General features: G+C 50.2%; 1 protein-coding gene across 1 annotated transcript in view; it reads left to right on the top strand.

Moving 5' to 3' along the window:
• The window catches only part of TNN (tenascin N), a 40,652-nt gene that overhangs the window by 6,402 nt on the left and 11,833 nt on the right, over nt 1-22,417 (top strand). Inside the window, exons 2-12 of the mRNA XM_036344564.1 lie at nt 995-1,426; nt 3,500-3,874; nt 4,692-4,955; nt 8,226-8,411; nt 9,618-9,707; nt 10,159-10,422; nt 12,493-12,756; nt 13,378-13,641; nt 14,236-14,499; nt 15,611-15,874; nt 19,176-19,439. Of these exons, the coding sequence (XP_036200457.1) occupies nt 995-1,426; nt 3,500-3,874; nt 4,692-4,955; nt 8,226-8,411; nt 9,618-9,707; nt 10,159-10,422; nt 12,493-12,756; nt 13,378-13,641; nt 14,236-14,499; nt 15,611-15,874; nt 19,176-19,439 (2,931 nt within the window). The remainder of the gene's footprint in view (nt 1-994; nt 1,427-3,499; nt 3,875-4,691; nt 4,956-8,225; nt 8,412-9,617; nt 9,708-10,158; nt 10,423-12,492; nt 12,757-13,377; nt 13,642-14,235; nt 14,500-15,610; nt 15,875-19,175; nt 19,440-22,417) is intronic.

Here is a 22,417-nt window from a genome sequence, read left to right as displayed (position 1 = left end):
GCTCACAAGCTGCAGTTTGCCGACCACGGCCCTAGAGAAATCAACCTTGGGTCTCGTCCTTAAGAGTCTTACAGTGTCATGGGCAGACAGGATGCGGCAAGAGGAACTATGCACAGGGTAACCCATCAAGAGACCCAGAGAGGGACCGTAGCATTTCTCTGAATGTTTAGCAGAAGGAGGGCTCATTCCAACTGGGATGTGGAAGACTTCAGGGAGAAGGTATTTTTAGTGGAAATTGTGAGCTTTTCCTGGTTTGTAGGCAGAGGTGGTGAACAGGACGCTGGCCTGGAATCTGAGCACAGGCGTGGCCCTCGCTGGCCATGGTACCCAGGACAGTGCGCTCCAGCCCTCCAGCCTCCGCTTCCTCCTCTGCGCAGGACAGAGCGCTGACGAGCACGGACTCGAGCCAGACTGCCTGGCTTCAAACTCTGCCACTTGGCTGTGTGCCCGTGGGCAAATCATGTAAGGTAGCTAACTGTGCCTCAGTTTCCCTATCTGTAAAATGGGGGTGATAATAGTAAATTCCACGAAGGGTTGTTGTGAGGATGAAGTGATAAGTGTGGAACACTTCGAATGGTGCCTGGCACACAGCACGTGCTCTCTGGCCACCATGAGATTGGCATCGTCCATGGAGAGGACAACATTAGGGTTGTTGTAAAGATTAGGGATTAGGGGATCAAAGCCTGGCACACAGTAGGCCTTCAACACAAGACAGTTCTTCTTGTCATTATTAAAATGCAGGTGAGTACAGAATTAGAAGCACAGAGAAAGGCCTCCCAGTAGTGGGAACAGTGCAAGGGAAACAAAGACAGGAGGCAGGAATGTGCAGCGTGTGAGGACGGAACAGAAGGTAATGTAGTTCAGAACCTCAGCAGATGCAGGACAAAATCTTTCTGCTGGTTTCTCAGCTGCCTGTGGACTCTCAGGATCCATTTAAAAAGGCCAGTTTCCATCAGCAAATCTCCATGGCTGTCTTCCTTTTCTCTGCAAACAGGCCTGCTGGATGGTCTGCACCTCATCTCTCCAAGGATGGGGACCTTCTGCTTCCCCCTGGGGCTCCTGTTTGGCTCTGTGCTGCTGGTGGCCTCGGCCCCGGCCCCTCTCGAGCCTCATAGCTGCAGTGACAAGGAGCAACAGCTGACCGTCAGCCACACCTACAAGATTGATGTGCCCAAGTCTGCCCTGGTCCAGGTGGAGGCTGACCCTCAGCCCCTCAGTGATGAAGGGGCCTCGCTCCTGGCCCTGGGAGAGGCTGAGGAACAGAATATCATCTTCAGACACAACATCCGCCTGCAGACACCACAGAAGGACTGCGAGCTGGCAGGCCTTGTCCAGGACCTCCTGGCCCGGGTGCAGAAGCTGGAGGGCGAGATGGCGGAGGTGAAGGAGCGGTGTGACGTCCAGCGTTGCTGCCAGGGAGCTGCCGGTGAGCTCACCTTTTGGTACTCATTCAACAAAAACTTAGTGAGCACCTTCTGGTGCCAGGCTTTCCACCAGCCCCATGAGCACTCTTGAGTCTAGTGCATTCCCACCCCTCAATCTGGGTTTCCCCGGGAGACCTCATCGCTGGCACTAGCTCCAGGGGCATCTGCAAGCGGATCAGGAAGTGAGTCGGAACTCCTGGTTCAGGCTTCCAGGTGAGAAGGCTCCTGGGTGCTGTTTTGCCAGTGGGCCAATCCCTTCTATAGGGAATGCAGTGGAGTTGAGAGGACAGAGCTAGTAGGACTGGGACAAACCCAGGTCTGCCACTTCTTAGCTCTATGACCTTTGGGCAGATTCCTACGTTTCCTGAACTGTCCAGTGAGGATAATTCTATCAACTAGTCTGAGAACTACAGATGATGTATTTGAGATTCCTGGCCCATAGTAGAGAGTCAGCCAATTGTTTTTTAAAAAATTCTAGCAAGTAGCCCACTGCACATGTCATTAGTAAAAATCTCCCCTTCCCAGGCATGACTGCTTAAGGGAAGGTTGGCCATTCTTTTACCCTCCCTCAGCAAGTTTGCTGGTGGTCTGGTGAGAGAGGTGGGGAGGGAAGGGGCTGGAGTTAAGGAAGACATAATCTAACTAGAACTTGGCACTCAGTTAAGACAGGCCAAAGTGGGCTGGGTGGAGGAAGGCAGAGCATTCCCTTCAGGAGGCTGAAGGAGATGGGGTAGCTGGGTTGCTGTCCCCTTGAATATATCTGGGCTTCCTGCAAAAGAAGAAAGAAAAAAAAATTGTTTCAATTATAGTTTACATTCAATATATTCTGCATTAGTTTCAGGTGTACAGAATAGTGGTCAGACAATCATATACTAAGGTGTTCCCCCCACCTCCCATATCTCCAGTACCCAATGGGCACCATGCATAGTTATTGCAATACTAGAGGCCCAGTGCATGGATTCGTGCACTGGTGGGGTTCCTCGGCCTGACCTGCACCCTCTTGCAATCTGGGACCCCTCGGGGGATGTCAGAGAGCTAGTTTCGGCCTAATCCCTGCAGGCCAGGCAGAGGGACCCCACCGTTGTACGAATCTGTGCACCAGGCCTCTAGTATGCATATAAGATCTTTGGTTAATCTCTTCCCGCCCTCCCCCTTCCCCTTTCCCTCTGAGATTCATCAGTCTGTTCCATGTTTCCATGTCTGTGCATCGAGCATCTGCCCCCTGGTGGTCATTGCATGTCATAGCTACTGGATGGTTGGCCCTCCACCAGTTGCTTAGACTTTTATATATATAGATTACTTACTATAGTTCCTATGCTGTACTTTATGCTCCCATGCCTATTTTATAATCACCAATCTGTACTTCTCAATCCCTTCATTTTTTTTATTTAACCTCCCAGGCTGATCCAAATAATAAGTGGCCCTCCCCATGCATTTCTATTGCCTGAAGAAATTGCTCTGGTGAAGAGCACCCTTATAAGCGGGACACAGAACTAGACACTTGGAGGCTGCCAGGAATTGCCCCTGGGGAGTCTCCATGGTGGAAGTGTTTTTAGGAAGGAAAGCAGGTGTTCTGAGAAAGGGGCGGGGCGACTGGCCCACCCTCGGACTGCCCCTTGCTGTCTAGGGTCAGAGGGGGATCCTGGCTAATCCCTCCCCCCACCCTCACCCCGTGCCTTCTGGGCTGTGGGGTAGCTTCTGCAGGTCCACTTTTCCGGGCTTCAGTGTGGGCTCACTTGCCAAGGGCCTGGCCTCGCTGGTCCAGCCGCCTGCAGCCAAGATAAGCCAAGCTCCCGCGCAGGCTGGAGCCAGGGCCCCTCAAGGAGAGAACTAAAGGCTGACCGCCATTTAGAGGGGAGGGAACCCGGGATTCACGGGAGCACTGGGGGTGGGGCGGGGAAGGGGAGGCTGGTTCCTTTGCAGAGGAGGAAACGTCTGCAGCTTTCACGGGCCCCAGTCTGGCCCAGGTTGGAAGGGTCGGACCCCTACCGTCCTCAGAGAAAGAGCTCTTCGGGTCGCCAGGGAAGGAGGCCCTCACGCTCCGCCCTCACCCCCGCCTTTCCTCTCCCTGGCAGGTCAGGGCGGCCAGTGCAGCGGCCACGGGACCTTCTCCCGGGAGACGTGCGGCTGCCGCTGCGAGCAGGGCTGGGAGGGTGCCGCCTGCGAGGTGCCCGCCTGCCCCGGCGCCTGCAGCGGCCACGGGCGCTGCGAGGACGGCCGCTGCGTGTGCGCCGAGCCCTATGTGGGGGCCGACTGCGCCCACCCCGCCTGCCCCGGGAACTGCAGCGGGCAGGGCGTGTGCGTGCGCGGTCGGTGCCAGTGCCACGCGGACTTCACGTCGGAGGACTGCAGCGAGCGGCGCTGCCCCGGCGACTGCAGCGGCCACGGCTTCTGCGACACGGGCGAGTGCTACTGCGAGGAGGGCTTCACCGGCCTGGACTGCTCGCAGGGTGAGAGCGCCGCCCGCGCCCCGCCCGCCGGGCTGTCATTTAACACTTTTTTTTTTTTTTTAAATTACCTTCTTTTTCTTTCTTTCTTTTTTTTAATGTTTAAAGTATTACAAATAGTAGTACATATGTCTCCTTTTTCCCCTATTGACCTCCCCCGGCTTCCCCTCCCCCCACCCCCCCACATGCCTTCACCCCCACCCCCACCCCCTAGTGTTTTGTGTCCATTGGTTATGCTTATGTGCATACATACAGTCCTTGGGTTGGTCTCTTTCTCCTCTGCAGGGGCTCGGCCTCTAGCCCACCTCAGATTTGCCTGGAGGGCTTGTTCAAGCGCAGGTGGTTGGGTCTGAGAATTTGCATTTTTTTAAAAAAAATATATATTTTTATTAATTTAAGAGAGGAAGGGAGGAGAGAGAGACACATCAATGATAAGAGAGAATCATTGATCTGCTGCCTCTGCACGCCCCCTACTGGGGATGAAGCCCACAACCCAGGCATGTGCTCTTGACCTGGAATCTAACGGAGACTTCCTGGTTCATAGGTAGACGCTCAACCACTGAGCCACACCAGCTGGGCCTGAGAATTTGCATGTTTAACAAGTTCCCAGGTGATGCTGATGCTGGTTTGAGGACCATTGGTCTTAGGTGATGTGTGTGTGTGTGTGTGTGTGTGTGTGTGTGTGTGTGTCAGGTCCAGCAGATGTATCTTCCACACCCACACCTGTTAATGATAGTGTATAGTAGGTGCGCAACCAGTACTAACTGTGTTCTACCCCTCTTTCCTCACCTTCTCCATCCTGTTCCTGCTCCCCACACAGTGGTCGCCCCCCAGGGCCTGCAGCTGCTCAAGAGCACGGAGGAGTCCCTGCTGGTGAGCTGGGAGCCTTCCAGTGAGGTGGACCACTACCTCCTCAGCTACCACCCCCTGGGCAGGGAGCCCTCCCGGAAGCAGATACAGGTGCCCAAGGAGCAAAACAGCTACGACATCCTTGGTTTGCTGCCTGGGACCAAGTACATAGTCACCCTGCACAACGTGAAGAAAGGGGTCCCCAGCAGCCCCCAGCACCTGCTGGCCACCACAGGTGAGGGAGCAGCCCGGTGCCCAGATTGCCCAGGAGAGGTGCTGTTTCGAACGTTTTCCTGCATTGGTCCCCGCCAGTCCCCTTCCATGCTGTCCCCTGATTTGGGGCTGAAACACAGCTGCTGCAATCCTGGCTTCCGGAGGAAGTCTCAGTTCTGGCTCCCTGCTTTCTGCTCACCAAATATTGGGTCCTCCTGGCTGGTGACAGAGCCTGCTGAATTGTGGGACCCAAGGGGTCTTCTCCCCCTGATTGCCCTGCACCCACACACAAGCAGCCACACACCTGCATCCCCAGGTCCTCACTGAGCCTCTGAGGCCATTCAGCAGGTTGAAGTTGGGACAAGAGAGGTTCTTCTGAGCCACCTGTTAGATTTCTCTCAGCAGGAAAGAAAGGGGAGAAATAGGTCATTGAAGAAAGTGTAATGAAAAGGTTATTTACAGAGGTGTAGGCAGGGTTTGGATGGTCTAACACCCTAGGGCCAGCATCAGTGGGGATCCACCCCAGGCTGAAGGGGCAGGAGGTGGGAGTTGGTACTGGGACCCAGAGAGCTGGGAGAGGCTGTCCAACGAGTTGCTTTAGGTGAAGGGAGGCAGGCCGTCCACTGTGCCCCCCGGAAGGGAGTGAAGGAGACCTCTCTTGCCCTCTGATCTTCTTGTGACTCTCACTGTTCCCTTGCCCAACCAGAAGCCAGGGGGCAAGGGAACCTGGCTAACACAGGTCATAGAGGTCGTAATCTGGGATACAGAGCAGGATGGGGGTTGTCTGGAGGGATAAGCGGAGTCTACAGGGCACCACCGAACGCTACGAAAATGTTTGCAAGGACCAGCATCGCTACTTACTCTTCAGAAATTCTCATGAAAGGACTTAAAGCTGCTTAGACATTCAAGGGCGTGGAGAAACCTTGTTGTTTGAGTGGTTATGATTCATTCCTTCACTCTACATATTTTATTGAACATCTACTGTGTGCCAGGCACTGTTCTAGATGCTAATAAAAATGAGCTGCCTCCAGCCTTCCCTAAACTCCTGGGGAGACATCCAGGGAGACCCAGATGGATGGGCCTTTGGCACACTGTGTCTTTGCAGAACATCTGGCTGCCTGTCCTCTTTGGTGGTGGGGCAGGGGTGGCTCAGTGCTGCAAAGGGCCGTGAGGGACTTGTCATCCTGGGAGCACAATGTGTGAATGCCTTTGTCAACACCCTCCAGCCAATGACCCCTCTTGGAACATCCCTGTAGTTGAACAAGTTGCATTTATCAACTGTTGCAGCAGGGGGAGAACGCACGCACTGGGGGACGGTGGGCATCTTAGTTGGAGAGTGTCAGAGAGACTGGTATAGAATGTGGGCTGTGTTTGGTGGTTTGGAAGGATTCGGGGAAGCATGCTGTCAGGAAATGGGATGATTCTATGATTGGCATCTTGGTGATTCTTACCTAGAAAGGGGCAACCCAGAGGGAGGCTAAAGCTGTGATTGCCACAGAAGCAGCAGTCACTTAGGAGAGAGGTTTGTTTGGTCTTTTTGTGGTTTGGACATTGTTCATGGTTTTGCCTGTGTTCAGACATGCTCACGAATGGTCTTGTTTTGGTCTTGACCTGTCATGGCTGCAGAGTGGCTTGTCCGATATTGACGTTATGTTCAATGGGAGAACACAAGGCCTACATGTGCGAGCCAGGCCGGCTCCCAGCTCTCAGCTGCTCTTTCCTCCTCCCCGCTCTGTCACTGCCTCTGCCTTCAGACAGAACAGTGCTCAAAGCCCCGAAGACAGACATCTGTTCTGATGTCTTAGCAGCCCCTCTTGGCTCCTTGCTCTGGGGACTTGTAAAATGTGGCTGTGAAGCTTGTCTTTCTGTCTAATCCGATTCAAGTTAAACCCATTCTCATTTGCTCCTCAGGGGAGCCTCAGTCAGAGAGATGCTCGACCCCTAAGAATCGTGCACATTGCCATCACATCCCTGCTGTTTCGTTTGTGAGCTGCAGGACCTTCTTCACCACTCCCGCCCTGCTCCTTCAAGGGACTGCGTGGGGAGGGAGAGCCTGCAGGCTAGGCAGGCAGGTGGGAGCCGGGGATGGGGGTGCCTCAGAGGGAAGGCTCTGGAGGCTCTTTGTCTCTAACACAGTGAACCACAAGTATTCAGAGCCGAGGGGCCTTGAGACCACTGAGTGAACTGCCCACTCACAGATTCTTTTTCCCACGTCCTTGACAGGGGGCCCGTCAGCTGGGGTGGGAGCACCACCAAGGCAGGGAAGGTGGGGTTGGGACTGAGAAAGGGGGCAAGGCTGAGAGTCTGGGGACTTGTCTCCCAGGCAGGCTCATCAGCTTGGGGTCTGGCGATTGGAATTCAAAGTGCCCCTAAGACCCCAACCCCTCTTCACCACTACCCACAGTTCTTCCCTTAGAGCCACTTTGGCGATCCATTCTTTTGTGTTAATCATTAAATTCTTTTCTTTTCTGAATGGAGGGGTAAAGATCAGCCATTCACACTTTCCTATGAATGAGTGTGTACAGTGCCCGCCCCCTGCCCCTGCTCTGTCACAGGATGGACAGGGTGGGCAGCCAAGGATACCTGGGACTTGGTGGAGGTGCTAAAATTTGGTCAAAGGTGCAGGAAGGTACTCAGAAGGACCAAGTTAAAGTTGGCCTACTTTATAGTTTTGCCTTGGGTTAATCTTCCAGGCGCATTTGGGAGGTTGAGGAAGGAGGGGGTTGTGGTACCAGCGTTACACTCCAGAACATTTGAAATGCGTCCCAAACTTACATGTGTGTGTGTGGCCGGGGGCTGGGCCTCTGATCCAGGGCGAGTCATGGGGGGCAGGGGCTCTGCAGCTAGAGGCTGAGTGTTCAGGTCAGAGCTGGCTGAACCCTGAGCCGAGTGGATGAGAGGGCTGCGTGGTCCGGATGGGATGGGGTGGGGTGAGATGGGTAGGGTGGGATAGAGGGTGGGGTGCGGTGGGGTGGGATGGGATGGAGTGGGGTGGGGAGGGGTGGGGTGGGGTGGAGGGTGGGGAGGGGTGGGGTGGGGTGGAGGGTGGGGTGGGGTGGGACGGGCACTGGAGGCTTTCCCTAAACAGAGTCCATCCTCCTCCGTGTGCACACCAATAGTTTCTTTGCTGCCTGATGGTCCTAGGACACCTGTTGAGGACTGTGTGCAGGGCTGCAGCCTGCTCGCTGTATGTCAAGAAAGGGAGCTGAGCTGGTAGCCAGGGGCCTGGCACGGAGCTGCCGGCCCTCCCTCCTCTTCACTGCCTTCTCCTGCCATCCCGCCTCTGCCCTAGATCTTGCTGTGCTTGGCACCGCGTGGGTGACAGACGAGACGGAGAACTCCCTGGACGTGGAGTGGGAGAACCCCCCGACCGAGGTGGATTATTACAAGCTGCTGTACAGCCCCCTGACGGGGCAGGAGGTGGCCGAGGTCTCGGTGCCCAAGAGCAACCATCCCAAGAGCCGATATGACATCACGGGTAAGAGCCAGCACTGGGATGGGAGGGTTTGCTGTGGATGCTGAGGCAGGGACAGCGTGTGCACAGCGGGTCCTGGGGCCTTAGGAATCCCTTGAACCCTGACCCCGGAAACTCCCAGATGTGAGCCCACTCTGGAAGCCCGAGGACTCTGCTCCAGCATCCCAGAGCGACTCCAGAACCTCAGAGTAACTCCAGAATCCCAGAGCCCCTGCTTAACAGATGACTCATCCAACATGCTCATCCCGTGTCTCACCCAGTCTGTCTCGGGGATATGAGAGCGCACAAACTTTCCTTTTGGAAAAATGTGTGTGTGTGTTGTGTGTGTGAGAGAGAGATAAAAAGGAAGAGACAGAGAGAGAGAGAGAGGGAAGGGAAGGGAAGGGAAGGGAAGGGAAGGGAAGGGAAGGGAAGGGAAGGGAAGGGAAGGGAAGGGAAAGAAATTGATGGAGATAATTTTTTCAGCATAATCCATGGAAGGAGTTGCTGGGTGGCTGGGCTCGGGGAGGTCCTGTCCCAGATGCCCGAGCTAATGCTGTGAGAACAGGAAATCAGAGGCTGCTAGGGGAACAGACCATGCAGGGCTGGGTTATGTGTGTGACACCAGCGCCCTCTTTAAGAAAAGCAGTAAGGCAATCATGAATACCCAATTCATCACGTGGCTCCAGCTGGGGTCTGCTCCTCCGTCTGCTCCGAGTTCCATGTTGAGTGGCCGTCTTGGGGTCCCCACTGTGCAGTGAAAACCAGGGTCTCGCTCACACTGCTTTTTGCCTGCACTTGCCACCAGAGTCTGAGAGTTTGTGCCATGAGGAACAATCACTCAAGTTGGTGCTACAGAGAAATAACATAAGGCAGAGAAAAGAAATAAAGGGGGGGGGGGAATTAGGTTAATTATTACAGCGAGAAGGAAAGAAACATTTGAGGAAAAGGATTGTTAGGGGCAGAAAAAGATTGGGCTGTAAATACACTGGGAAGTCAGTGCTCGGTGGTGCACTGCGTGTGTGTGTGTGTGTGTGTGGGGGGGGACGGGAAACTCCCTCTCACCCCTCTGCCCCATCCCCACTGAAGGATAAGCCCCCCCTTGGTGCTCAGTGCTGGGGCCCCACTGGTCCTGCATCTCTTTACCTGCCTTACGTGGATTAGTCTGTGGGTGGGAAATCCTGGCTCCGGAGCCAGTACTCAGACCCAGCACTGGCTGCTTGTTTCCAGGTCTGCAGCCCGGGATGGACTATAAGATCACAATTGTCCCCATGCGAGGAGACCTGGAGGGCAGGCCAATCTTCCTGAATGGCAGGACAGGTAAGAACTGCCTGGAGGCACCGGGAGCTTTTCTCACATTTGTCTTCTGATGTTTTTCTCAGCTGACTCCCATCTGGGCAAAACTCTGGGATTTGTGTGTAGAGATAGTCTATCTTTGTGTCTTCCTTTGTGTCCTGAAGTCTGTTTTGGGGGGCAAAGGGCTGTTGGATTCAGATTGCAGAAACCTTTCAGATCACACTTTTAAAATTTACTATTATTATTATTATTATTATTATTATTATTAAAGGGCTTATCTCGCTCCTCTTGAAGCCGTCTCTCAGCGTAGGGTTCAAGCAGAGGCCAGTGTCCACCTGTCTGGGTGGTGGAGACAACCTCTTGCGTGTGTAAACTGTGGAACGAGGTCACCCGGAGGAACTAGATCTTGAGCATCCGTGATCTTGACCAGCCAAATGACTTCTCTAATTTTTCTTTTTCACATATTTTTACGAAGAAATTGATGGCCCAACCAATGTGGTCACTGATCGAGTGACTGAAGACATGGCGGTGGTGTCCTGGGAACCCGTCCAGGCTGTCATCGACAAGTACATGGTGCGCTACACCTCCGCTGACGGGCAGTCCTGGGACACAGCGGTGCCCAGGGAGCAGAGCAGCACAGTCCTCACGGGCCTGACGCCAGGGGAGGCGTACAGAGTCCACGTGTGGGCCGAGCGGGGCGGCCAGGAGAGCAAGAAGGCCAACACCACGGCCCTGACAGGTATGGACGTAGCAGGATCCTCGCGTCAGGGGGTGAAGCATCCATCTTATATAAAAACTGCTGTTTGAAATTTTAACCCTGCTATTTCTGGCTCCTGTAAATGCTTGCTGGCTTAAATAATAAGGAAAATAAGACTACTCCCATTTCAGAGAGGCCATTAAACCTTCTCCAGATGAAATTATCAGTGCTGGCGTCAGGCCAAGCCTTGGTCGAGGTCTCAAAGCGCCAGCACATAGGGCCCTTTAAGAACCTGCAAAGGAGCCGAACCGGTTTGGCTCAGTGGATAGAGCGTTGGCCTGTGGACTGAGGGGTCCCGGGTTCGATTCCGGTCAAGGGCATGTACCTTGGTTGCGGGCACATCCCCAGTGGGGGGCGTGCAGGAGGCAGCTTATCCATCCTCTCATCGATGTTTCTAACTCTCTATCCCTCTCCCTTCTTCTCTGTAAAAAATCAATAAAAATATATTTAAAAAAAGGAACCTGCAAAGGGAACCGGAAAAACCCCATATTGGGGTGGGGAGACAAAGAGGATAAGATAGTATAAATACAGGAAACTTCCTGTGTGATTTCGCCCAGAATTTGAGAGGCATTTTCCTCTGGGCCCGCGCGTAATAATCATAAATGTAACTCCATCTCTCTAAGCGTTGCTTGGTTCTTCTCCGGTTTTTCTGTAACAGGAGGAAGCTGACTTTTGAATCAGGAGGCCGGTGTCCGTCGGCTGCAGCTCTTTTCTTTGTAAGGGTTGGGGTGGGGCTTGCAGAAGCAGTTTCAAACTGCATAATTATGATTTTTTTTCATTTTTAAACCTCAAACAAAAGAGACCAGTCTTTTTATTTGATATAGAAGGTCACACTTATTTGGGTTGGAATTCCATACGCAGCTCCCTCAGAGAAGGGTAACTTACTTTCTAATTTTCATTTTTTGGTTGTGAAAACTCAAAACATTTGGAAGTTGAATGCTCGTCCCAGTTTGCAGTGAAGGTACAGGCACTTCGCATGTGAACTGGAGCTCCCTTTCAGGTGTGGGGATGGTTTGTGTCCTGACTCAACACTCACCAAACTACCGATTCTGCCCTGGGGCTCTCAGAAGCCATGAGCTCCCCATACTCCACCCAGCGCTCTGCTCAGTTCTGGCCGGTGTCCCGAGACTGCCTGGCATACCCAGGACATTCTTTCCGCTTATACCCTCCTCGGCACTATCCCTGGGTTCCCAGAAGCTGGATCCTGGAGAACACTCTAGGCTTCCAGCACTTGACAGGAAATCATGGAGAGAGATTCTAACCCAGGTTAATCACATATACGCCCAACAGATTCTACAAGTAGGGTTGTTTCTATCAGCACAGACCTCAAATGCCATCAGTTAGAATCTTCTTTTTTTGACCACAGACATAATGTTTTTGTTTGTTTTCTAATGTGTTTGTTTTTTTTTTAAAATTGATTTTTAGAGAGAAAAGAAGAGGGAGAGAAAGATAGAAACACCAATGAAGAAAGAGAATCATTGATCGGCTGCCTCCTGCACACCCCACACTGGGAATCGAGCTTGCAACCCGGGCATGTACCCTGACTGGGAATTGAACCTTGACTTCCTGGTTCATAGGTTGATGCTCAATCACTGAGTCATGCTGGCCAGGCGGCATAATGTTTGCAGTGGAAAGAACTGGCAGCTCCTATTTCCAGGATAATTTTCTTCCCCAAAACAATATTAGAGCAGATGTTGAGATTTATTGAAGTAGAATTTCTTTCAGGTACAAGGAGTTGGAAACTGAAAGAGCGTTTTCTATAAATTCAGTGGAAAGGAGAAAAAGACCAATTCTTTTTATCCAAAGGCAACTTGTGGAAAAAGTTTACAAAGTTGAGACTTTATGGTGGCTTTGTCTGCACACCCTACTTCTCATGAAATGCAATTAGACCATTCTTGAAATTTCAGACCACTTGTTTAATTAAACCCTCAAGTTTTCTCAATCATTTGCATTTAACAGACTCTGAAATTTATCAAGGTCATCATTTGGGCAACCTGGCCTTTCACGAGCCAGAGAGTTGCTAAATGCTGCACTCTTTTCTTTCTCTTAAAGAAATTGACAGCCCCCAAAACCTGGTGACCGACCGGGTGACGGAGACCACGGCCACCATCTCCTGGGAGCCAGTGCAGGCCATCATCGACAGGTACATGGTGCGCTACACCTCCGCCGATGGAGACACCAAGGAGGTCCCGGTGGGGAAGGAGCAGAGCAGCACCGTCCTGACGGGCCTGAGGCCAGGCGTGGAGTACACGGTCCATGTGTGGGCCCAGAAGGGGGACCGGGAGAGCCAGAAGGTCGACACCAAGGCCCCGACAGGTAACAAAAGAGGTGGTCAGTTGGAGTTGAATTTTGAGCACATGGTACCAAAGACATGGCCTGAGTTGAGAGACTGCAAAGCAAGTCTTAACGCTCAAACAGGACAGTGAGTCTAGTGCTTATCTCCCTGAGCTGCTCTTTCCGGCAGCTCTGAGCTGGTCATAAAAGCCTCTACCTACTAGAAGAGACATAAAGTTGTGCAGTAGCAGTGTTTTTAGCAGACTCAGTGGAGACGTTCAGAGGATGTGGCCATTGCAGTGCTGGTGGTAATACTTTCAGAATGATCACCTGTAAAGTAGCCCTTGATAAACTATAAATTAGGTACCCTGAATGCCATGGCAGATGTATGATGGATTGTTTTGGTGTGCCATAATGCTGCAAAGAAGACATCATTGGCGGGAGCTGAAAGCCAAGAAAGTATGTCAGGTTTATAATGAGTGGTCCTCTGGAATTGAGAACGAGGGGTGACCTTTGCCCTCGATTCCCTCTCAGGGAGAGACTCAGAATGGGAATATCATTCCTTGTGCCAACAAAGCTCCAGACGATGAGATCATGGAGATGTGTTGGTGGGTATCTCTACCGTGACTTCAAAGCTTAAACTTTCCTAAATATTTGCTTAAGAAATCGACAGCCCAACAAACCTGGTGACCGACCAGGTGACGGAGACCACGGCCACCATCTCCTGGGAGCCGGTGCAGGCTGTCATCGACAGGTACATGGTGCGCTACACCTCCGCCGATGGAGACACCAGGGAGGTTCCGGTGGGGAAGGAGCAGAGCAGCACCGTCCTGACGGGCCTGAGGCCAGGTGTGGAGTACACAGTCCACGTGTGGGCCCAGAAGGGGGACCGGGAAAGCAGGAAGGCCGACACCAAGGCCCCGACAGGTAATAGAGAGTTGTTCTTCGGCTTCATACTTTGTTCTTGTAAAGATAAATGGTGATCAGTCCCCTCCACCCACTGTTCCTCCCATTGTGTATTTCCTTTGTGATCAGTCACTAAATTATTTCTTCTTGAAAGGGAAAAATAGGAAGCGGCTTATATGTTAGGATCTGTGAGCTAAGTACTTTTGGGCAATGGCTTTTGCTGTGATCTCTTTGGAACAAGAAGGGTTATTGTTTTCTTGGTGAACAAGTCCTCCTGGGCACTTTGTGCACTGTTCTGAGGATCCTACGGTTAAAGTAATATTCAAGAAGAGTTCATACTTTTTAAATATTTTCATCTCTGTTCCCCGCCCCTCTGCTCTGTCTCTGGGCTAGAAGCCAGCTCCTCTGATTCTGTGTCTGGGCCTCATTCTACTGTGTTGCCTTCTTGAAGATCCAAGAGTCCAGCCATGCACAGAAGGTCTCTGTTCATGACACAACTGAAAACCTGCGTATGGGATGGGGAACCTTAACAACAGGAAGCTGTCTCACCCCAAGCAACATGCCATGAGATCTCAGTCTGCTAATAGTGTTTATTGATCAGCATTTTCCTTTCAGACATTGACAGCCCCCAAAACCTGGTGACCGACCAGGTGACGGAGACCACGGCCACCATCTCCTGGGAGCCAGTGCAGGCCATCATTGATAGGTACATGGTGCGCTACACCTCCGCCGATGGAGACACCAGGGAGGTTCCGGTGGGGAAGGAGCAGAGCAGCACTGTCCTGACAGGCCTGAGGCCAGGTGTGGAGTACACGGTCCACGTGTGGGCCCAGAAAGGGAACCAGGAGAGCCAGAAGGCTGACACCAGGGCCCCGACAGGTAAGGGAGCGTTGCTCTTGGGGAATGTAAGACCTGTCACACTAAGTGTATGGGTGGTTAATTTTTTTTTTCATCCCTGACACTGGTCGAATCCATGATTTATGGAGAGAAGAATGGTGTCCCGTTATAATGGACTGTACCCATCATGCCCACTCCCTTTTACCTGCTTTCCTTACAAGTCAGGGCCTCATGGCTGTCTCCAAGCAATGATTTGCCGTGATGGGCACATTGAGCCACATGAATCTTCTGTTGTGGACCGTGTTGAGGGTCCCCTACTGAGTTTGTGAGTGGGAACAGAAAAGGAAAACCCAATGTTGTTTATATTAATATGTTGAAAATTTAACTTCAAAAAGTAGACTTTATATCTACCAGAGCAAGCTGATGTTTGTGGTTTGCTTTACCGCGAATGAACAATATGATGATTCTGGCTTTGAGAATAAGGGTAGCTTCTATGTTATATTCCTATCCTATGAGAAAGAGATGAATGACCATATTTCTGTATGGAGATTTAACTAGCAAACTAGTGTTCTGAGTGAATCTATGATATTATAAAGAACATTAAAACTAGGTTTTAATTTTTGCCGATTCGTTTAGCAATACGGATTGAGCACTTTCCATTTGCCCTGTCCTCTATTAGGCAGTGAGAGCCCTGAGGGTTTAGGACACATCCCTCTTCCTCTAGGAGCTTCTGTGTGTGCCTTGCTATTAGAATATTCTTGTATGAAATGGGAGGTCTTCATTGATAGGATGCTAGAAATGATATTATTAGCTGCTGTGAGCAAAGCCTGTGTCTCCCTTTAGACCTGACGCTCTAACTAACACCATTGTGTGTACAGGGTGGGAGTGTGACATACGCTTACTAAATGAGTAAAGAGATTTGTTTTGCTAAACTCTTAGTAGAGGTAATGGCGTAGATTTTCAGAGTTTGGTCTACTGTGCTTTCTCCTTGAGGAGCCAAAGTCTATCTGGGAAGAGAAGATATATGTCCAGGAAGGAGTTAGAGCATATGAAATGGAAAAACCACAAAATATGAACATTTTTCGCCCCAAGCAAAATAGCCACTAGTTTGATCCATTAATAGTGCATAGTGATCAGCATTTTTTATTTCTAGACATTGACAGCCCTCAAAACCTGGTGACTATCCGGGTGACGGAGACCACGGCCACCATCTCCTGGGAGCCAGTGCAGGCCATCATTGATAGGTACATGGTGCGCTACACCTCTGCCGATGGAGACACCAGGGAGGTTCCGGTGGGGAAGGAGCAGAGCAGCACCGTCCTGACAGGCCTGAGGCCAGGCATGGAGTACACGGTCCACGTGTGGGCCCAGAAGGGGGACCGGGAGAGCAAGAAGGCCAACACCAAGGCCTCGACAGGTAACAGCAGGGAGGAGAAAAACAAACTAGGGTCATCACTATGGATTGATCTGTTGGGATCTGTGATGAGGTTATTGTGATGAGGGACTCTGGTGTGTTTTAGGAGAGTTTACTGTAAAAAAAACTTCATTTACTTAAAGAAAAAACAGAGCAATCTCATGAATATCTTTAAACTCTTTCCCAAAGCCTGTGTTATTAACCACTGTGCTACTCAGTTATAGGCAATTATAGAGAACAAGTTAAACCAATATAAAATTTCTACACCACTGGATTAAAGAAGTGTTCTGTGGCAAGATATTTTATGTAGGTTTGACTTAATAGATGGTGTGTAGTTTGAAAGAACAAGTATTGTCCATGACAGCTGGAGCTCTATGTTCATTTCTACATGAATTAAATTTTCTAAGTGCCAGGCTTGGGATATAGTGGTGAACAAAACAAATATGATTCCATTATATGATTCTAATTATCTTGAAATCCAGTGGGAAAGATGGACCATCAGCAAACAAACAAATTTCTATTGTAAATTATAAGTTCTGTGAAGGACATGAACATGGTGTAGGTATAAAGAATGACAGGGTAGGGATATTTCTTAGATGGTATGGAGTAATAGTTAATAATGTTGACAGAAATATCCAAATAACAGTTGCTTAAATAAGAAATAAGTTCATCTCTTTCTTTTGGAATGGTCAGAGTGCAAGTTGGCCAGGGCTGGTATGGCAGAGGACCCAGGTTCCTTCCGTATTGTTGCTCAGTCATCCTTCAGGAGTTGCCTTCATCTATATTGTCATCACATAACCTCACTCCAGCTTGTGGAAGGGGGATGAGGAAAGGAAAGGACATGAGAGGAACATTGTAGGTGTCAGTTTTTCTCACAATCCATTGGTCAGATCCAAACTCCAGACATGGTGCCAGACCTTAAGACAAGGGAAGCTGGGAAATGAAGCCTTTTACTGGATGGCCACATGCCAAATGTAAACTTCTTTTATACTGTCCTTTCTAACCTACATGTGGTTATATTACATTTTAATGAATTAAAACTAGAATAAAAAATATTTCCTCAGTTGGACTAGCCACATTTCAAATGATCAATAGCCACATGTGACTAATGGCTACTAAATTGGACAATGTAGATAAAAGAGTATTTCCATCAGTACAGAGGGATCTTTGGATAGTATGCTTGTAGAAGGAGAGGAGAATGGATAGTGGGGATAACTAGACATTTCTGGCCAAGGGAACAGTATGTGCGATGGCTCTAAGCTGCACCAGCATGCAATGCTGAAGAACTGAGTGGCTGTTGGTGTTGCTGGAGCGTGGAGAGCGAGAAAGAAAGTGGCCCAAGATGAGGTGAAAAGAGGCAAGAAGCAGATCATACAGGGCCACATGCTATATTTATTGGAAGAGTGACATGATGTGATATTCATTTTAAAAAGGTTATTCAGACCATAGTGTGAAGAATGAATGAAAGAGACGGCAGGTGGAAGTGGGAAGAGTAGTAAAGAGGCTATGGTAAAAGTCTGGTGAGAGACGATGATGATTGGCACACGGGTGATGGCAGTAAGGTAGAGAAACGGGGATCTCTGGGCACATATTTTGGAGGTGATGACAGGGTGTGTTGATGGGTGAGATGTGGGGCAGGATGAATATGCGGGATGAAGTATGATCTGTGTTGGGGCATCATTTTCTGAGAGGTAAATGGCTTTGGGGAGGAACATGAAGATGTTTAGCTATGTAAGCTTGGATACTTGTGACCTATTTTGGTTAATTAAGTGATTTATTTTTTGATTCCACACATATTCATTGAGTGTCTAATACTGGCCAGGCACTGTGGTAGATAAGCAATTGTAGATATAGGTGGGGGCTCAGAATTGATGTTGGGGAGCCAGAAGCTTTCAGTTGGTATTTACAGTTGTGGGTATGGGTGAGATCACCTAGGGCAGTGGTCAGCAAACCGCAGCTCACGAGCCACATGTGGCTCTTTGGCCCCTTGAGTGTGGCTCTTCCACAAAATACCACGTGCGGGTGCGCACATACAGTGCGATTGAAACTTCGTGGCGCATGCGCAGAAGTCAGTTTTCAGAAAGGAGATAGACGAAACAAGTATACAAGACGAATGTGGATGGGAGAGTTGGAAGGGGTTGACCTCAGCAAACGTACCTCAATCAGATTGAGGACGTTTTTAGCAAAGGCCAACTTAGGAGTACCCTAATTAAGTTAATAACAATGTACCTACCTATATAGTTTAAGTTTAAAAAATTTGGCTTGCAAAAGAAATTTCAATCGTTGTACTGTTGATATTTGGCTCTGTTGACTAATGAGTTTGCCGACCACTGACCTAGGGAGGCGTGTAGAAGAGACTTTGGTGCCCAACAGTTTCAGGTGCTGATGGAGGAGGCTCCGAGGATGAGTCAGGGTGTTGGGAAACCAGGGGACGGTACAGTCATGAAAGCCCAGACGTGGGAGTGTTTCACGAAGGGGAGTGCGGATCAGCTCTGCCAGACACTGCTCAGAAGTAGTCAGGTGAGGATGCTGTTCACTGGACTTGGCCACGTGGAAGTTGTTGGTGACCTAGACGTACAGTTTTAGTGATGCGATGTGGAAAAGTGCGGGGCTTCGTTGAGGAGTGATGGGAGGTGAGACGTGAAGGCTTGTAGTCCTCCTGAGAAGTCTGTAGGTTAAGGGGTGCAGAGGATGGGAGTCCTAGAGCTTGCTTGTCTAGAAGCAATGGCGGCAGAGAAGAGACTGATGGTGCAGGAGAGAGGGTACGTGACTAGGAGCAAAGGCCTTGAGAAGGTGGTGGGCTCCCAGTTCAGAGTGAACAGGGCTTTTACACAAGAAAAGAATTGTTGTCTCAGTTTTAACACAAGAAAACAGTAGGCCCTTGGACAAGTCTTTCATTTCTCTGGGCTGCCATTCTCCTCCCCTCTTATTAGACAAGAAAGTTGGAAGATATGACTTCTCAGCTCTCAAATTCTGAGAAACAAGTTAACTACATATCATGAGGATAGTGAAGGAAGTTGTTTCAATAGAATTTGGGGCAACTCCTCTTGCTGCTCAGGTGACTTCCATTGTTATTCCTGTGGGAACCAGGAGAAAATTTCCATATTGGTAAACTCGATTAAGATCTAATTCCTCCCAGTTTTAATATCCAGGGGTTTGTTTCTCTGGAAAATGGAAGCCAGGGCCTTTTCGCTTCTGTCGATGGAATTGTTTTGTGTGAAAGAAGTTGAATGGAGATTTTGGGTGCTGGAGTGCTGGGATGTTCTCCCCTGGCTCTAAAAGTCAGCCTTCTCTTTTTAAAAAGAAATTGACAGCCCCCAAAACCTGGTGACCGACCGGGTGACAGAGACCACGGCCACCATCTCCTGGGAGCCGGTGCAGGCCGTAATCGACAGGTACATGGTGCGCTACACCTCCGCCGATGGAGACACCAAGGAGGTTCCGGTGGGGAAGGAGCAGAGCAGCACCGTCCTGACAGGCCTGAGGCCGGGCGTGGAGTACACGGTCCACGTGTGGGCCCAGAAGGGGGACCGGGAGAGCCAGAAGGCCGACACCAAGGCCCTGACAGGTACTGCCAGGGACCCACACAGGGAACCCTTCACACGTATCAGATGTGGGGAGGGGAGCAGGGAAGACTGTGTCACTGAGGACATTCTTCAAAGGGTTCCCTTTTTACCTTTTTGAGGTCATATGTTGACATAATGGTTCAGATGAATATGACCATAGAGGAACGAGTGTCAAAGTAAGACTGCGTGACTGTCCAAGATGGCTGTGCAAAGGCCGCCTCCCTGACCGCCCTGCCCTGCCAGTTCTCATGCTCCCACGCGCCCCCATACAGCCCTGGCTGGGTCTCAGCTCCAGCTCAGAGCACGGGGAGGCCAGGTGCCCCTGCTGTTTCTCTCTTCCAGATGGGGCCGCGGTGGAGCGTCTTCTCTCACTGTCCCCTCCAGTTGGTGATCAGGGGGTCCGATGCCTGTATTTTATGTGTGATGGGCCTCTGGTCTCACTGAGCCTCATGGCGATCAGGCCTTGGAGGTCCCAAGAAAAGGGCTGTGCCCACCCCGAGGTCCACGGGCCTCCTTAGTCTGGGCAAGGCCGTCCCCTCTGCGGCCTCATACATACCCATGGCCACTGGAGTTAGAAGTGATTTGAATTTCTTTATAATTATTATTATTACAATTAATAGGAGTTTTTAACCAAAAAAGTGACACATACTTATATAAAAATTTTCAAACTAACCGAGGTTCTATAGAAAGAAAAACAGTTGTCCACATCCCAGGCTCCCTAATAAGAGTGCTGCTCTCCAGCCCTGGCCAGTGTGGCTCAGCTGGTTGGAGTGTTGTCCCATACACTAGTACACCAAAAGGTCGTGGATTTGATTCCTGGCTAGAGCACATACCGAGGTTGCAGGTTTGATCCCCAGTCGTTCTATCCCGAATCTGGGCACATATAAGAGACAACTGATTGATGTTTCTCTCTCACATCCATGTTTCTCTCCCCCCTCCCTTCCTCTCTAAAATAAATAAAAACATATCCTCAGGTGAGGATTAAAAATAAAAATAAAAAGTGCTCCTAGAGGCAACCAATACTTTCCTCTTTCCTCCCACCCTCTCTGTCTCCCTCACTCCCTTGTTCCTTCCTTCCTCTCTTCCTTTACCTTCTCTTTGCTTCCCTCTTTGCCCATTTTTAAAGGCAGCAATTTTACCATGTTTCTGCTCCATGGACATGTGACTAAGACAGACACCTCAAGTCCATAACCCGGATGGTGGGCAGTCACAGAGGTCGCAGAGCCAGTCTAAGATATTTAAATTGCTAGGTTTTTCCTGGCCAGCGTGGCTCAGTGGTTGAGCCTTGACCTAAGAACTAGAAAGCTATGGTTCGATTCCTGGTCAGGGCACATGCCCAGGTTGTGGGCTCAATCCCCAGTGTGGGGCTTGCAGGAGGCCACCAAGTAATGACTCTCTGTCATCATTGATGTTTCTATCTCTCCCTCTCTGAAATGAAAATATATATATTAAAAATAAATAAATAAATCATTCCATCCCTGACTTCAAAGCGGGAAATTCAGTCTTTCCGTGGGATGAGGACACTAAAATCCATACCAGATGTTACGCTTTAGAAAGTCAAACCAAGCTGACATTGCAGAAATTCTACATTTGTCAAAACATCCTAAAACAACAGCTGCCTGATTTCTATTAAAATACTGCAATTCAGTTCTCAGCCGAAATGCTACTGGGTATAAAATAGCCTGGAGACATCTTTTTTGGGAACTTCGAAATTAAAATCACCTTCTATAATGACTTTTCAAAATGGAAATTTCCACTCATATCTTATTTGGTTGGGAAAACATAGTCTTCTGACCAATTACTTTGCTTTAGTTTTTCTGGTCCACCATGCACACATCCCCATGTTCCCACTGGCATTCATGTGGGAGAGTGACTGGGAACTAGAGGGAGAGCTCTGCTTTTTCTCTTTTCTCTTGCTTCCCTTTCCTTCCCTTCTCCTTCCCTTCCCCTCCTCCTCCTCCCCCTCCTCCTCCTCCTCCCCCTCCTCCTCCTCCTCCTCCTCCTCCTCCTGCTCCTCCTCCTCCTCCTTCTTCTTCTTCTTTCTTTCTTTCTCTCTCTCTCTCTCTCTCTCTCTCTCTCTCTCTCTCTCTCTCTCTCTCTCTCTCTCTCTCTTTCTCTCTCTCTCTCTCTCTCCTTTATACAGACACCCCTTCCATCCCTGCTTCTTTTTGTGCAGAGCAGGCATCTAAGGCCACACACTTAGATGTGTAAGAAATAGGACTTTATATTTCTCTGTCAACTTAATGTCCATCATAAGCCCTACACTGCTTGTTGGACATGAATCTCAGTGAATTTAGGGTCATGCTCCTTCCCCAGGGCTGATGTAAAGCTGTAATGTTTCCAGATATCCAGCCGGGGAGCCCATCCTGGGGGCACCCTGCACTCCGTCATCCTTCCTGGCAGCTGTTTGCTGAGATGCCCTGGTTTCCGTGTGCAGGGCCCTTTCGGATCTGCACTCGCCTATCGTTTCCACGCCACCGTGGGGCTCTGCCAGCTCTGAATCTAGCCTCTGGTCTAGATTGCTCCTACCCACCACCCTCTGCGGGTCTGCTGGGAAATGGGCCCCAGGGTCACTCTATCTGGGAGATAACTCACCCCAGCACCAGTTCCTTAATCCTTGTCCTTCCTATGCTTTTGGAAACAAAGGTCATAACGGGCTGGTGGCAAGGAAGAAGAGAGCCTGCGTGAAGGAAAAGACATGGGAGGGTATGTGGGCAGAAAATGTAATACTTCAAAAATTACTTCCAGCCCTAACTGGTTTGGCTCAGTGGATAGAGCGTCGGCCTGCGGACTGAAGGGTCCCAGGTTTGATTCCAGTCAAGGGCATGTACCTTGGTTGCGGGCACATCCCCAATAGGGGGTGTGCAGGAGGCAGCTGATTGATGTTTCTCTCTCATTGATGTTTCTAACTCTCTATCCCTCTCCCTTCCTCTCTGTAAAAAATCAATAAAAGATATTTTTTTAAAAAATTACTTCCATT

This window comes from Myotis myotis, unplaced genomic scaffold (assembly GCF_014108235.1).
Source record: "Myotis myotis isolate mMyoMyo1 unplaced genomic scaffold, mMyoMyo1.p scaffold_m19_p_18, whole genome shotgun sequence".
In the NCBI taxonomy this organism is placed as follows: Eukaryota; Metazoa; Chordata; class Mammalia; order Chiroptera; family Vespertilionidae; genus Myotis; species Myotis myotis.
The sequence above is the reverse complement of the archived record's forward strand: the minus strand, read 5'-3'. Positions and strand labels throughout refer to the sequence as shown.